General features: G+C 40.9%; 1 protein-coding gene across 1 annotated transcript in view; it reads right to left on the minus strand.

Moving 5' to 3' along the window:
• Positions 1-18,164, minus strand: part of Atrx (ATRX chromatin remodeler) — a 142,247-nt gene that overhangs the window by 105,553 nt on the left and 18,530 nt on the right. Inside the window, exon 2 of the mRNA XM_051141285.1 lies at positions 9,403-9,515. Within this exon, the coding sequence (XP_050997242.1) occupies positions 9,403-9,515 (113 nt within the window). The remainder of the gene's footprint in view (positions 1-9,402; positions 9,516-18,164) is intronic.

The raw sequence follows: 18,164 nt of genomic DNA on the forward strand, positions 1-18,164 counted from the left end.
GGGCAGTGGTGGTGCACACCTTTAATCCCAGCACTCAGGAGGCAGAGGCAGGCAGATCACTATGAGTTTGAGGCCAGCCTGGTCTACAGAGTGAGTCCAGGACAGCCAAGGCTACCCAGAGAGATCCTGTCTCAAAAAAAAAAGTAATTGTTCAAAAAAATGGGAAAACTTTAAGCTAGACTGATCTAGAAATAAAAGAGAGGATTCTTACTACCAACCTTAACAAAATAAAAAAAGTATAAAGAAATTCTATGAACCAAACACCAAAAAAGGGAGACATGTGGCAGGCAAACTAATGAAACTGACTCTTGAAAAATGAACACAACATGGAATAGGAAGACATTAGTCATCAAAAATGACCCACAAAAGAAAAATCCAGATGTTTAACCACTAATTATAACAAACATGGTTTTTAAAAAAGGAATGCTAAGTTCTTTGAGAGCTTCTCTAAAAATAGGAGAGGCTACTTCTCAAGACATTTTATGAGGCCATTATTACCCTGATATCAAATCAATGTAAGAGATCGCAAAAGTGAAAACTACAGACTATTATTACTTATGAATAGTGATGTAAACGCTTTTTAGCAAAATACTAGAAAACTCAATATAACAAAACAAAGTCCAGGGCTGGGAGTGTACATAGCTCAACTGGTAGGCAGAGTACTTGACTAGCATGAACAAAGCCCTGAGTTCTTTCCCCAGCACCCCATGAATAAAGCAGATTTGGTAGCACATGTCTATAATTCTAGCACTAAGAACATAGAGGCAAGAGGATCTGGAGTGATAACATTCGCCTTCAATAGCAGCACTTGAGAAACAGAGGAAGAGGGGTCTCTGAGAATTTAAGATCAGCTTTGTTTGCATAGTTAGACAGTCTTAAGTAGAATATTCCAAAGAATCTACAAAAACATGGGTAAAGGATTACTATAACAACTTTAACGAGTTCAGAGGATATAAATCCCACATAGAAATGTTGAGTTCCTAAACATTTCAAAACAATAGGTTTTTATGTGTAAAACTAAGCGGAGAATGTCAAACTTGGGAAACTAAAACTGGAGGATCAGGCAATAGCTAGCCCAGGCTCAGCAGTTAAAGCACATTTGTTGCTTTAAGAGTCTCAGCATCATGCTCACCCTCCTTAGTCATCAGGGAAATGCAAATCAAAACAACTCTGAGATTCCATCTTACACCCATCAGAATGGCTAAGATCAAAAACTCAAGCGACACCACATGCTGGCAAGGATGTGGGGAGAGAGGTACACTCCTTCATTGCTGGTGGGAATGCAAACTAGTACAGCCACTTTGGAAATCTATCTGGTGCTATCTCAGAAAAATGGGAATAGGGCTTCCTCAAGACCCAGCTATTCCACTCCTTGGAATATACCCAGAAGATGCTCCAGCACACAACAAGAAAATTTGTTCAACCATGTTCATAGCAGCCTTATTCATAATAGCCAGAACATGGAAACAGCCTAAGTGTCCCTCAGTAGAAGAGTGGATAAAGAAACTGTGGTACATATACACTATGGAATACTACTCAACTATTAAAAACAAGGAATTCCCGAAATTTGTGGATAAATGGATTGAGCTAGAAATGATCATAATGAGTGAGTTAACCCAGAAGCAGAAAGAATCAAATGGTATATACTCACTTATATCTGCATACTAGCCCAAGGGGCATGTCCCACGAAAGTCTTCACTTACCAGGAAACTGGGACAGAGGGGAAGGCATCCTATTGGGACTCTAAATGAGAGACGCATGGGAGAATAGCAAAATAAAAGGATACAGAGGGTCCTAGAAATCTACAAGTAGAACAATATGATAGGCAGATTTGGGCCCAGGGGTCCCGCTCAAACTAAGGCACCAGCCAAGGACAATACAGGAGGTAAACTTTAAACCCCTTCCCAGATCTAGCCAATAGTCAGAATATTCTCCACAGTTGAGTGGAGAGTGTGATACGACTTTCTCACGTACTCTGGTGCCTCACATTTGACCATGTCCCCTGGAGGGGGAGACCTGGTGGCACTCAGAGGAAGGACAGCAAGTAGCCAAGAAGAGACTTGATACCCTATGAGAATATATAGGGGGACGTAATCCCCCTCAGGAACAGTCATAGGGGAGGGGAATAATGGGAAAATGGGGGGGGGGGAGGAATGGGAGGATACAAGGGATGGGATAAACATTGAGATGTAACAAGAATAAATTAATAAAAAAAAAAAAAAAAGAGTCTCAGCATCCACATGGTTGTTAACAACCATCTGTATCTCCAGTTCTAGGATATATGACACTGTCTTATGACTTCCCCATACATGCAAGCTAAATATTTACATTTTAAAAATGAATTAAATCTAATTTAAAGAAAACTACTCGAGCAGGGCTGGAGAAATAGCTCGGTGGTTGAGAGCATTGGCTGCTGCTCTACCAGAGGACCAGGGTTCAATCCCCAGCATCCACATGGCACCTCACAACTGTCTGTATCTCCAGTTCCAGGGGATCTGATGCCCTTACACCAATGCACACGAAATGAAATGAAATGAAATAAATTATAAGAAAAAGTTAAGCGAGCAATTATGGCCCACACCATCAATCCCAGTACTCCCACACCCAGTACAATCCCAATCAGAGGCAAATAAATCTCTGAGTTTGAGGCCAGCCTGGACTAAAGAGCAAGTTCCAGGATAGCCATGGCTAGAGAGAGAAGGAGACAGAGGGGGAGGGAGGGAGGGAGGGAGGGACCGAGACCTTATCTCAAAAACAAAGGAATTTGTAAATTAAAGCTCATGACATATTTAGCTAAGAATATATATTAGTATTCTGATAACACAGTTATCACAATACACACACACATACACACACACACACCACAAACACAATCAGAATGTGTTTCTGAAAAACACAAAGCTAAGAATGTCTACAGATGTCCTATTAATTAAACATTCTTATTTGTTTTTTTAAAGGGACTCCCTGTGCAGCCATTGTCTTTTTTCGGTCAGGCATGGCACCACATCTGTAATTCCAACACACAGGAAATAGAGGCAAGCATTTAGGGTCATCCTCCAATACACAGCAAGTTCAAGCCTGAGCTACAAAGAGAGCCAGTCTCAAAAATAAAAACAAACCAACAAGAACTTCCTGCCTCCACCTCCCAAGAGCTTTGATTTCATCACCTACCACACTTGGCTGACTACCCACCACTGCTGCCACCCAAAGCCACTACCACCATCCCACTTGCCAGGCTGGTTCTTGAATCCAGGGCTAACACTCTTCTCCTAAGCTATATTGCCAGCCTAACTTTTGTTTTGGTTTGTTTTGGTTTGGTTTGGTTTTGGTTTTCGGTTTTTGGAGACAGCGTTTCTCTGTGTAGCCTTGGCTGTCCCAGACTAGCTTTGTAGACCAGGCTGACCTCCAACTCACAGCAATCTGCCTGCCTCTGCCCCCGGAGTGCTGGGATTAAAGGCATGCACCACCACACCCAGTCAGCCTAACATTCTTATTCTGTATATGAAAACTGTCCAGTTTGGTTTTTGTTTGTTTGTTTGAGACATGTTTTCTCTGTATAACAGAGCACTGGCTGTCCTGGACTCACTGTATAGACCAGGCTGGCCTAGAACTCACAGAGATCTGTGTCCCAAGTGCTGGGATTAAAGGTATGCGCCACCACGCCCAGCACTGTGCAGTTTTATAGTTTTCTCTTTAATAAAAACTATGATGAGGGGGCTGGAGAGATGGTTCAGAGGTTAGGAGTGCCGCCTGCTCTTCTAAAGGTCCTGAGTTCAACTCCCAGCAACCACATGGTGCCTTACAACCATCTATAATGTGATCTGATGTCCTCTTCTAGTGTGCCGGTGTACATGCATGCAGAGCACTGTATAATAATAAATAAATAAATCTTTAAAAAAAACTATGATGAGCAAGTTGTTGTCCATGGTCTTTAATATCTACTATGGGGTAAACAATTACTATTAATGTATCATCAAATTCATCAGTACTTCTATTGTATCTCTAATATCCTATCCTGTCAAATATTATTTTGTTGTTCATAAATTCTCAGCTGCAGAACTTCAAATTGGTTTTCTTTTTACAGTTTTTTTCCTTTCTTACTGGACTTGATTATCTGTCCATTCTACATAGGTATACCTGCCTTTGGGTATTTGAACATGGTTACAATACTCATCTATTCACTTCAGCACGTAAGTTAGTTTCTAATGATCCCCTTTCCGTTGATGAGTCACATTTCCTCTTTCAGTCTATCTAATATTTCAAATTCGGGACTGGACACAGTGAAAGTGTCAGTCAAGATACTTCTATTACGTTCTTGAAAAGAGTTGCTGGATGGGTAGCTAAAAACAGTTAACTCACCTGAAACCAAAACCAAACTCTACACAAAGGAGACGGCAGAGATTTGTTCTGTCCTTTCAGTCCCACTCCCACTGTCCACACTGTCTACAGTTAGGCAACTCAGTCAGAAGGATAAGTGGATAGGTGTGTTTTCCTGCTTGAGGGTTTTATTTTATGCAAAATTTGAGCTTCCACGTGGTAGCTCACTTTATAATTACTTGTGCTCTTCAAGTTTTACCTTGACACTGTATCCAATTAAGACTACAGGTTTTATTTAAGTCTTATCAGACAAAAGCTAACTGCAACCTTTTCTGAGGCAAATAAGCTTCAACAATGGGGAATTAAGCCAGTGAGTGGCATTTCCTTTCTAGACTTTGACTCCCCTTCCATCTACCTCTACCTCCTTATTTGTACTGCCTGCAATCTATATATTTGGTACCTATGAGCAATAGGATTCATTCAAACAAAGCCACACACTGCCACTACAAGGAGCAGACTCTTAACGTGTCCAACTCAAGCCAATAGTCAACACTGGACTCTGACAATAAATTTCATTGTTAAAAAAGAACAAGAAGAAAGAAGAAAGAAAGAAAGAAAGAAAGAAAGAAAGAAAGAAAGAAAGAAAGAAAGAAAGAAAGAGAGGGAAGAGGAAGAGGAGGAGGCAGGGTTAGCATATGCCTTTAATCCCAGCAGACGCAGGCAGATCTCTGTGAGTTCAAGGCCAGCCTAGTCTACAAAGCAAGTCCAGAACAGTTAAGGCTACACAGCGAAACCCTGTCTCGAGAAAAAAACAAAAACAAAGGAATTAGCTGGGTATTATAGTTCAGATCTGTAAGTAGAGACCCTGTCTCAAAAACACAGCAATTAAATGAATAAAGAGTCGACCATGATGGTTCGTGCCTATAATCCCATCATTTAGGAAACTGAAGCATGAAGACTGCTCACCAATTCAAAACCATCAGGGCTAGAGGGGAACTTGTCATAGTAACGGTACATACCTTTAATCTCAGCACTCAGGAGACAGAGACAAGCAGATCTCTGACTTTAAGTCCAGCTTGGCCTACTGAGTGAGTTCAGGATAGCCAGGGCTACCTAGAGAAGCCTTATCTTAAAACAAAATTGGATGGGTGGATAATTTCAAACAAACACTAACCTCCAATTTCATTTCTTTTCTGTGTTTAGCAACTGTAATGAAACTATATGACTACAAAGAAGACTAGGCAAATGACTATACAAAATAAAGACAATGGGTTCCCATTAGCTCCAAATACAAAAAGGAGAAGACTGAGAAGTGCGGTATCAAATTACAAGTGCTGATGGCAACTCATAAAAATTTAACACATACATATGAGCTTTCCCTGTAAAAGAAAGCAATACCTTCCTGGTAACAATGAGCATATAATGCACACTGATATGTGTTTGTTTTGTTTTATTTTGTTTTTAAGATTAATTTATTTATTTTACTTATATGAATACTCTATTTGGAGGTCACCTGCATGCCCGAAGAGGCATCAGATCCCAGTATAAATGACTGTGAGCCACCATGTGGTTGCTGGGGATTGAACTCAGGACCTCTAATAGAGCAGACAGTGCTCTTAAGCACTGAGCTATCTCTCCAGCCCCACACTGATATTTGTAGTAAGCCCTGAACATCTTGTAGAGACAGAAAACAAGGAAACATCCAAGGAATGATCGGGAGATTTTTTTTAAATGGCAATGGAAGCATCCAGGTAGCAAATAGAGGAAAGAGAAAACTGACTCCTACAAGTTGTCCTCTGAACCTCCACAGGTATGCTTTGGCAAACAAGTATGCACATGCACATTTGAAAACTAAATAAACATAATAAATTTAAGTGAATGATAGTAACTATTCATAGGAAACAGGCCTTTTTTTGGAAACAGAATTGTATACACTAATAAATGCATAGAAGATAACTCAAAAAGCCCTACCTTAGTAATATTTCAACCGATAAAGGCAGCAATAAATTACCATGTGATACACAGACTTTCTAGAAATGGCAAACAAGATTAAATAACCACAGTTCCCCAATCTGTGATTATGGTTTCACTGCCACAGCTGTTTATGTAAGTTGGTACAGTTAACTTTAAAAATGGGAGGTAAGCCTGGCATTGTGGCACACACCTATAATCCCAGCACTTGGGAACCAAAGGCAGGCAGATCTCTTTAAAGAGAACCCCTATCTTGAAAAACAAGAGGGGGGTGGGGAAGGAGGTGGTGGCACTGCACACTTTAATCCCAGCACTTGGGAGGCAGGTGGATCTCTGTGAGTTCAAGGCCAGCCTGGTCTACAAAGTGAGTTCAGGACAGCCAAAGCTACACAGAGAGACCCTGTTTAAAACAACAACAACAACAAAAAGAGGTTTTAAAAAAAAGTTTCAAGACATGACAAAGACACCATGTGCTATGCTGGCCTTGCCAAAAAGAAACGCAGACAGGTAAGAGGAGCTTAGGGAAATGATCCTGGCCAACAAGAAGTGAAGAGGGAGGATCTCATTTTTATGATCATAGAGAACTGAATTCTGCCCAAACCTTAAAGAAATCTAGAAACAGTCTTCCACAGAGATACCATAAATGAACACTGTGCTGCTGACACCTTGACTTTGCCTTGTGCTATCCTGAGGAAAGCTCAGCAGAGCCCACCAGATCCCTGACCAAAGGAACTATGAGATAACAAATACAGGTTGTCTGAGGCACCTAACATCATCATTTGGAATAAAAGGCACATGAAGCTAAATTTTTATGACAAAAAAGTATAATCTCAAAACCTTCCTGGTGTCATTACTAGCTACAAAAAAATAAATCCTGCTTTTAGAGTTATCAACAACTACAAACATTACAACATAACCAAATAACCAAATTTAACATCATCACTAAAGAGGCAAATGAAACCACATGCCTTGTGATAAAATTCACAGAAGCAAATTCTCCTGGTTAGATTTTTTTTGAGGGGGAGGTCAACTTGACACAAGCTATGGCCATCTGGGAAGAGGACTACAGTACTACTGTTGTTCCTTTGGAAGGTATATCATTTTTCTTCTGGAAAGATTAGAAATTTTCTCTTCAATTTTTGCTCTTTAATAAAGTTTGATTATTGGCTAATAGCCTGTGCCTCTAGTCTCAACACTCCGGAGGCAAATAGTAGGCCAAACTTCAACCCTAGTCTACAATAGCAAGTTCTAAGCCTGCCAGGGTTACACAATGAGACCCTGTCTCAAAAATATTTTTTAAAAATGTCTTCATGGGGTGGGGGTGGAGTGCATGGGTGGTCACATGTACCCCAGAACACATGTACATGAAGGTCAGAGGGCAACTCTGTGGAATTGGTTCTTACCCTCCCATTTTCCGAAGTTCCAGGGATCAAATTCAGGGTATAAAGTTTTCACAGCAATAGCAACCTGTTTGGCTCTAGTATAGGTCTTCTGGTGTATCTAGGAATCCTATCAGAACCGCATGAATCTATGGCTTGATAGTCTAAGTTTTTTGGAAATGCTTAGCCAGTGACTTACAATATTCTAACTGCATATATGGTTAAGTCTTTCACTATTACCTCACATTATTATTTATATTATATATGTGCATATACATACATGTGTTATGCTTGCTATATATATGTAGTTACCTAAGTCAGCAAACATAGGATATAGGATTATTTTTCAAGGAGTTTAGTATAATGTCAGCATTCAAGAGGCTTAGGTAGGTAGAATGATCACAAGTTCAAAGAGAGCCTGGGATATATAGCAACATCCTGTCTAAAAACACATTTCTTAAGAGCCAGGCGTGGTGGCACATGCCTCTAATCCCAGCACTCAGGGAGGCAAAAGCAGGTGAATTTTTGTGAGTTCCAAGCCAGCCTGGTCGAAAAAAGTAGCAGGTGGATCTTTGTGTGTTCCACGCCTGGTCTAAAAAGTGAGTCCCTGTCTCAAAAAAAAAAAAAAAAAGTAAGTAAAAGAGGAAAAGAACAAATATCAATCAATGTTTTATAAAAATATATTATTCACCAAATCCATTTAGAGTTTTTGTTTTGGTTTGGGTTTTCTTCTTGTTTTTGAGAGTTTGACTGTAGCTAGTCTGGCTACAGCTTACTGTGTAATCCACGTTGGCCTTGAATTCAAAGCCATCCTCCTGTCATAGCCTACTTGCCTACTGAGAACTGGAATTTTAGGTGTGAGGCACCATGTTCAGCTTCAGTGAGTGACATTATTAAACAACATAACAATTTAAATTCTAATGCACAAGTGGCCATGGAATAAAACATTTCTACACTTGGTTAGAGAGAGAGAGTTGTAGAGCACTTGCCCAGCCTGCTTAACATCCTATGTTCCTACTCATACCTCGAACTCTCTTTTTTAATGATTATTTATTTATTATTATGTACACAGTGTTCTGCTTGCATGTACTCCTGCAAGCCAGAAGAGGGAACCATATCTCACTATAGATGGTTGTAAGCCACCATGTGGTTGCTGGGAATTGAACTCAGGACCTTTGGAAGAGCAGCCAGTGCTCTTAACCTCTGAGCCATCTCTCCAGCCCCATACCTCTAAATTTTATCTATCATGTCCTCCAACAGAAACTTTCAGTATCTATCAAACAGTATAACAGTTTCACTCTCTAAGCATCCATTAGTTTACAAATTTACATTTTTCCTTCCAAAATTAAAATCTCAAAGCAGATACTAGCAAACATGCTCAATAAGGACTTCTATAAACTTGGTAATCAAATTTTCTACAAAATAAGTAGCTGCTCCATACCAAAATAATAAATGAGGGACTACAGAGATGTCTCAGCAATTAAGAATGCTGGCTGTTCTTGCAGATTCAGTTCCCAGCACCTTCATCAAGTAGCATACAACCACCTCCAAGTCCAGTTCCAGGGAATCTGGAACTATGTTACAGAGGAATCCAGGCCTCAGGCCTGTTAGACAACAGCATACTTAAACTCATGCAGCCTCACACACATAAATAAAAATAAGCAGTCTTTAAAACACATGACTAGAAATAAACAAAAAAGGACTACAGACCGCACAGTAGTCAGCTTCGACTCACCTGTGCTTTGGCTCATTGTAAGTCGTGGAGAAGAACACGTTTCCTCAGATTCTTCTGATGAATGTGCTAGGAAGTCATGAAGCTTCTGCACCAATGTATTTAACTTGCTTTCACTATCAAAACAAAATGTTAACAATGTCCTTATAACAAATGTAAATCTCTAACAAACTGTAAAGTCTATCTTAAGAGTCTTATGAAGATATACATGCTGAAAGACAAAATTAAAGCCAATGATTTTAATTTGCTGAGCATATAAATATACAAATAACACAATCTACCCACATGTGCATGGATAGGCTCAAAATATCACTTAAGTAAAATGCTGATACTCTCCACTAAGCATTTCGAAGATATTTAAAACTTTTACCCAGGCGTGGTGGTGCACGCCTTTAATCCCAGCACTCGGGAGGCAGAGGCAGGCGGATTGCTGTGAGTTCGAGGCCAGCCTGGTCTACAAAGTGAGTCCAGGACAGCCAAGGCTACACAGAGAAACCCAGTCTCGAAAAACCAAAAAAAAAAATAAATAAATAAATAAATAAAATAAATAAAACTTTTGATGTGCTGAATATGTAAGTTTAAACAGAAGGTACATTTTAAAATAATTTAACACATAGTAAAACTCATCATAGCCACTGGGAACGGAGCTGGGCATCAAAAATATTTACCTTGCATGCACAAGGCACCAAGTTTAATTCTCAACACTCCCCATCTCTCATCCCAGGACTCGGGAGGCAAAGGCGAGTTTGAGACCAGCCCCGGTCTACATAGTTAGTTCCAGCCAGGACAACTAGTGCTACACAGAAAAACCCTGTCTCGAAAAACAAACAAAAATGTATACACCTTTATTTCATAATGTCTAGCTGATCTTTGCATATATTATCTTGCTATCATCAACAACTTTATTAACTATCTTCTTATACATAAACTATATCAATACTGGCCTCTGAAATTGGAACACTGGTAGATCACCTTTGCAAGAAAGCTAAAACATTCCAACATGCAAAATACCGACCATTTTTTCTTCCTTTACACAAGAAGATCATAACTTAGCAACTATCATAACTATCTCATGAGTTTGTAATTATTCTATCTTCTGCTTGGCATAGAATACTTGTATAACAGACTGATACCAAGATGAATAAACATAGAACAGGATTTGAAAGAATGCTAACTTTTAGGAAACCAATAATAGAATAATAATTTACAGGATAAACTATTAAGCTGTTTAATAACTGACTAGGGTTACCAAACACAGTGTCATATCACTTTAATCACAGCCTGGAAACAGAGGCAGGCAGATCTAGGTGAGGCCAGCCTGGTCAACAGAGCAAGTTCCAGAACAGCCAAGGGTACATAGGAAGACTCTGTCTCAAAAACCAGAGGAGGAGGAGATGAAGAAAGAAGATGAAGAAAAAGAAGACAACAAAGAAGGAAGAAGAAGATGAAGATGAAGACAATGAAGAAGACAAAGAGGAGGAGGAGGAAGAGAGCTGGGCATGGTGGCGCATGGCTGTAATCCCAGAATTCGTGAGGCAGAGGCAACCGGATCTCTGTGAGTTCAAAACCAGCCTGGTCTACAAAGCAAGTACAGGACAGTCAGGGCTACACAGAGAAACCCTGCTTCAAGAAAAAAAGTATTAGAAGAAAGAGACAAGGAAGAACACAGAGCTGGAGAGATGGCTCAGAGGCTAAGCAGACTGGCTATTCTTCAAAGGTTCTGAGTTCAATTCCCAACAACCACATGATGGCTCACAACCATCTATAATGAGATCTGATGCCGTGTTTTGGTATACAAGAAGGTAGGATACTGTATACTTACTAAGTAAATAAATTTTTTTTAAAGAAAAAGAAGAGGAAGACAATGAAGAGGAGGAGGAGCAGGAGGAAGAAGTAGTAGTAGTTGTTATTAAATACAGAGGATATTCGAAAAACTATCTTTTAAAAAAAAAAAAAAAAAGGAGCACCTGCTGTTCTTCTAGACTTCCGCAACACAGTTCCAAGCACAGACATCAGGCAGTTTATAGCTCCAGCTCCAGGGGGTCTGACACGCTATTCTGGTTTCTTTGGGTACTGACACACATGTGACATACATATATTCTCATATTCTCATTCTCTCTCTGTGTGTCTCTGTCTCTGTGTCTCTGTCTCTGTGTCTCTGCCTCTCTCTCTCTCTCTCTCTCTCTCTCTCTCTCATGTGAGCCCACACACACACACCCCTCTCTTAAAAATTTGGTTTGTAGGTCAGGCGTGGTAGTGCACGCCTTTAATCCCAGCAATTCCAGCATTCAGCAGGCAGAGGCAGGCAGGTCTCCATGAGTTTGAGATTGGCCTGGTCTACAAAGCAAGTTCCAGGACAGAAAGGACTACACAGAGAAACCATGTCTAAAAGACAAAAAGAAACACAAATGTAAAAAAACTTAACAAATAATATACAAGTAACAACACAAATCAAAATCACAGAAGAAATCATTTGTTCTTTTTTTGGTTTTGTGGGGCTTTTTTGTTTTTGTTGTTGTTTTAGGTTTTTTGGGTTTTTTTCTGTTTTGGGGGGAGTTGTTTTGTTTTTTGTTTTTCTGAGACAGGATTTCTCTGTTACACAGAGCCCTGGCTGTCCTGGACTCTCTCTATAGACCAGGCTGTCCTCAAACTTACAGAGATCTGCCTGTCCCTACTTCCCCTATGCTGGGATTAAAGGGGTGCACCACCATGCTCAGCCACAAGAAACCATTTGATGCTCAATAAAAATGAGTAAAATAACGTTTTTCAACTGCTGGTGATACTACAAAAAAAACTAGAATCCTTACGCATTGCCTGGAAATGGGACTGGGGTATAGCTCAGTTGGTAAAGTGCTTGCCTAGCTAGATCATTAGCATCACACAAATTGGGCAAAATGGCACAGATTTATAATCCCAGCACTGGAAAGGTATAGGCAGGAAGATCAGAAGCTCAAGGAGCTCAAGGACAGCCAGAGCTATGAGACCTTGTGTCAAAAAACTAAAAGGAATGCAAAATGGTACAGGCACTATGCGAAAAAATTGGCCTGTTATATACAAGGCCCTGGGCTTGTTCTCTCACACTGAAAAAAAGAAAGCAGAGTAACAAAATGAGCCAACAATCTTACTTCCAGAAATACACCCAAAGAGAAATGAAACCACACGCTAATCCATCAAAAATTTGTAAAGGAACCAGGCAGTGGTGGCACACACATTTAATCCCAGCACTTGGGAGGCAGAGGCTGGTGGATCACTGTGAGTTTGAGTCCAGCCTGGTCTACAAAGCAAGTTCAGGACAGCCAGGGTGACACAGAGAAACCCTGTCTTGAAAAAAGAAATCTGTCCTCTTCAAAGGTCTTGAGTTCAATTCCCAGCAACCACATGGTGGCTCACAACCATCTATAATGTGATCTGATCCCCTCTTCTGGCCTGCAGGTGTCATGTGCAGGCAGAGCACTGTGTACATAATAATAAATAAATCTTTTTAAAAATTTTACAAAAAAAAATTAAATAAATAAAATTTTTACATAAAAATATAAACATTTAAGTACCAGGCCAAAAAAGAACTCCTAGGGCTCTTGCCTAGCATGCATGTGAGTTTAAAATCTGCCTGGTCAACAGAGAGAATTTCAGGACCATCAGGGCTACACAGCAAAACCCTGTCTCAAAAAAAAAAAAAAAAAAAACCAAACAAACAAAAAGAAAGTGATAGGATTGGGGCTGTGGACTAGAAGCTCAAGTGATTTGAAGCAGTGCTTGTCCTCACTTATACTATAACCACACAGCCACCTTCTCGGGGCCTGTAAGCCTGTAATCATATTCAGCACCAAAGTGTGCAACCAGGGACTGAAGGTGTGGGTCGGTGATTGAAGCATGTGTACCTGTCTGTACTAATTTTGCAAAAGACCCATTCAGTTCCTGACACCCACTGCAGGTGGCTTACAACAGCTTGCATTTCCAGTTCCAAGGAATCTGGCACCCTCTTCTGTCCTCTGAGGGCACCCACAAACACATGTATACACAACACACGTGTACACACAGAAAAAAAATAAATCATGGGGAAAATGTATTCAGAGGTCATAGGGCCACTAGAGAGCCATCAATAATGGAAAAGAAACCCAAACCTCTTGATAAGAAGGTGGAACTGATTGAAAATAGGGAATGGGGCTACAGAAATGACTCAGTGGTTAAGGGTCCTTACTGATCTTGCAGAGAATTGAAACTCAGTTCCTAGCATCCATGTAAGGCAACTCACAACCATTCCAGCTTCAGGGGATCATATGCCTTTAATATCAGCAGTTGAGAAACAGAAGCAGGTGGAAACCAACCTGGTCTAAATAATGAGTTTCAAGCCATCAAAGGATACAAAGGACAGAACATAAAGGGAGCCCTTCAAACCTAGTCAAACTCGTAACTGTAAAACAGTCCCATAAATGATGGTGTGTTGTATTAGCGTGCAGAGTGACAATGTAGTTAACAACCATTTGAAAAGCACAACTAGCGGGCTGGAGAGACGGCTCAGAGGTTACAAGCACTGGCTACTCTTCCAGAGATCCTAAGTTCAATTCTCAGCAAACACATGGTGGCTCAGAGCCATCCATAATGAGAACTGGTGCCCTCTTCTGGCATGCAAGAGTACATGAAGTCAAAAACACTGTATACATAATAAATAAATATTTTTTTAAAAAGCACAACTTGCATACTTTATGTGGTTGGTTTTGGTTTTTTGTTTTTTAGAAGATTTATTTGTTTTATCTATATGAGAACATGCGCACCAGAAGAAAACACCAGATCATATTACAGATGGTTGTGAGCCACCATATGGTTGCTGGGAATTGAACTCAGGAACTCTGGAAGAGCAGCAAGTGCGCTCAACCACTGAGCCATCTCCCCAACTCCTTTGTTTTGGTTTCCCAAGGCTGGGTTTCTTTGTGTAGCCCTAATGGTCCTAGAACTCACTTTGTACACTAAGCTGATGTCAAAATCAAGAGATTCGCTTTCCTATGCCTCTCAAGTGCTGGGATTAAAGGTGTAAACCACCAAACCTGGCTCTGTATGGCTTAACTTCTGCATTTGCTCCCTTTCTTTGGGGGAGGGGGGTGCCTTTTTAGAAAGCAACTTTTCCATGTTCTTACACTGTAGGTTTTTACTAGGAATCAAGAAGTATTAGATTGGCCTCGTGTGAAGGTGCAGGTGGAGGCAGAAGCAAGGAGATCTGAGTTTGGGGCCACCCCAGTCTACAAAGCCAGTTCCACAACAGCCAGGGCTATTACACACAGAAACCCTGTCTCAGGAAAAGTTAAAAAATAATAAAACAAAACAAAAGAGAAGAGCCACCATGTGGGTGATGGGACTATAACCTGAGTCCTCTGCAGAAGGAACAAGTGCTCATAATCACCTAGCCATTCAACCAGCCTTTAATTTTTACAAATATATTTATTTTACACATGTGCATTCAGGAGCTCATGGAGGTCAGAAGAGGCATCAAATCCCCTGGAACTGGAGTTACAGGTTGTGAGCTGCAATGTGGGTGCTGGGAAGTGAGTCTGTGTCCTCTGCAAGAGCAGGGAGTAAGTGCTCTTAACTGCTGAGACTTTTTTCTCCAGCCACACACATACATACCCATCTGTAGACATTTTCTAATGCTTTGATTTTTCCTACCAAATAAGGCAGATGCCCATGCAGGTTTTCTCTATAGCACTGAATACCAACCACTGAACAAGTAGCTGCTACCCAGGCAGCCATGGTGACACACACCTGTAATCCCAGGACTCAGAAGACAGAGTTTGAAAACAGCCTGGTCTACAGAGCCAAGGCTACGCAGACAAACCATGTCTCGAAAAACAAAACAAAAAAAGGATAAATGCAGGAGATTGTTCTTCCCAACCCCTTGCCAAAATTTAACGTGAATTTTATACCTACTGACCAGATTTTAAATCCAAAAGAATCATAGCCAGGTGTGGTGATGCACACCTGTTATCCCAGCACTCAGGGAGGCAGAGGCAGGTGGATCTCTGTGAGTTCAAGGCCAGCCTTGTCTACAAAGCAAGTCCAGGACAGCCAAGGCTACACAGAGAAACCCTATCTCAAAAAAAAAAAAGAATCTTATTACAGAAAACTAAGACTCAGAGAGATCCTTATTTACAAAATGCACTGAGAGAATTATAGTTTCGAATTTTAATTACTCAATGGGAAAAAAATCAGGATGTACAACTCCAAACAAATCCAATCCTGTACTGTACCCTTCAGAAAACCTTAAAACAGTCACTAATAAAAATTAATGAGTAGGGCTGGAGAGATGACTCAGAGGTTAAGAGCCCCATCTGCTCTTCCAAAGGTCCTGAGGAGTTCAATTCCCAGCAACCACATGGTAGTTCACAACCATCTATATTGAGATCTGGTGCTCTCTTCTGGCATTCAGGCACATATGCAGGCAGAACATTGTATACATAATAAATAAATAAATCTTTAAAATATTAATGAGTAATAGGGCTGCGGATGAAGCTCAGTAGTAGAGCCAGCAGAGCGCATGCCTAACATGTACAAGGCCCTGGGCTCAATCCACTAACTACACAAAATATGTTTTCTTTTTTTTTGTTGTTGTTGTTGTTGTTGTTGTTTGTTTGTTTGTTTTTTTGTTTTTTTAGTTTTCGAGACAGGGTTTCTCTGTGTAGCCCTGGCTGTCCTGGACTCGCTTTGTAGACCAGGCTGGCCTTGAACTCACAGCGATCCGCCTGCCTCTGCCTCCCGAGTGCTGAGATTAAAGACGTGCGCCACCACGCCTGGCTATGTTTTCTTAAAGAGTGAAAAAGCATGGGCTGGAGAAATGGCTCAGTGGTTAAGAGCGCCGCCTGCTCTTCCAGAGGTCCTGAGTTCAATTCCCAGCAACCACATGGTGGCTCACAACCATCTATAATGTAATCTGATACCCTCTTCTGCAGACAAAGCACTCATATGCAATAAATAAAATAGATAAATCTTTAAAAAAAAAAAAAAAAGCCGGGCATGGAGGCACACACTTTTAATCCCAGCATTTGGGAGGCAGAGGCAGGCGGATCACTGTGAGTTCGAGGCCAGCCTGGACTACAAAGTGAGTCTAGGGCAGCCAAGGCTACACAGAGAAACCCTGTCTCGAAAAAACAAAACAAAAAAAAGTGAAAATGCAGTTATGCTAATAGATAATCCTCAAAACTCCCAATACTTACATGCTTAAAAAGACTAAAGATACAGTGAGACAAGCACATCCCTAGTTAACAAAGCATACTGATTCAAAATCGTCTGTGGGTTTTGCTTAAGGGACTTTTTGTTTGTTTTATTTTGTGGTGATTGTGGTGGTATTATTGTCACCACTGTTTTTAAGACACAGAGTAGTATACTCCAGGTTGGTCTCAAACTCAACTATGTAGGTGAGGACAACCTAGAACCTCTGACCCTCCTGTTCCCACCACATGAATGTTGAGACTAGCACTGAGCACTGCCATGCCTACTTTGTCTCCAAATTGGGGGTTTGGGGGAGTGAGACAGGGTTTCTTTGTGTAGCTCTGGCTATCGTGGACTTGCTCTGTAGACCAGGCTGGCCTCAAACTTGAGAGATCCGCCTGCCTCTACCTCCCAAGTGCTGGGATTAAAGGCGTATGCTACCACAGCCTGGACGCCTTTCACACTTTTTACATATTTGTATTATATGGTATAGACTTGGAAGTAGTATTATTTCAGGGAGGGAGGGTAATATTGTGAAAGGATAGCTACTATTACTACTACTGGCTAAAGGAAGTTTTGCCTCAAAGGGGGCACACTCATTCCCTGGCAACCTTAAAACTCTTGGATTTTTTCTTTTCCATTCCTCACATGACTATTCCATATAATTTTCTCTCCAATATCTTACAACTGCAGTTCTCTGACCACTCACTCTTAGCTGGCTTTGCCTAAATAATAACCCTTTATTAAAAACTATTCCTCCAGCCGGGCATGGTGGTGCAGACCTTTAATTCCAGCCCTCGGGAGGCAGAGGCAGGTGGATCTCTGTGAGTTCGAGGCCAGCCTGGTCTACAAAGGGAGTCCAGGACAGCCAGGGCTACACAGAGAAACCCTGTCTCAAAACAAAACAAAAGAAACAAAAAACCTTATTCCTCCTTCTATATGGGCCCGTGGTTACATCCTTCTTTCCCTTCAAAGAGGCTTTCTGGAACGAGCCACACTAGTGCACACCTATAGTTTCAGAACTTGGGAGGATAAAGCAAGAGGATGAGGAATTCAAAGCCAATCTTGGCTGCAGAGCAAGAGTGAGCCTGGCCTGGGTTACATAAGGCCCTATCTCAAAAGCAGAGGGAGTTTGCTTTTCTGGGATGTGGCTGTAACTCAGTGACAGAGTAATTACCTTACTGAAGCAAGGCTGGGTTCCACCCCTAACATTTCAGGGGAAAAAAAAAAACAACCCACTTAAGCAGGTGTTCTACTGTCCTCTCTACTTACACTTAGAATTAAATGCAAATGCCCCACACTGGCACTGCTAAATCTGAGAAAATCAAGGGGTTTACTTCACCCCATGTTACCCAGGTCCCTCTCTATAGTCCCTATTTCTCTGTACTTACCTTCATAGTTACTCTCTCTTTTAGGTGGTGAGTGTGAGGGTGAGTGTATGTATGTGTTTTTGAAACAAGGCCTGGGTATTTTAACTCTGGCTGCTCTTAAACTCATATCCTCTTGCCTCAGCCTCCAGAGCAGATGGAAGTACAGATGTTTATCTGGCAAAACTTATTAAATCTGCA

The sequence above is a fragment of the Acomys russatus genome, chromosome X, assembly GCF_903995435.1.
Source record: "Acomys russatus chromosome X, mAcoRus1.1, whole genome shotgun sequence".
Lineage (NCBI taxonomy): Eukaryota > Metazoa > Chordata > Mammalia > Rodentia > Muridae > Acomys > Acomys russatus.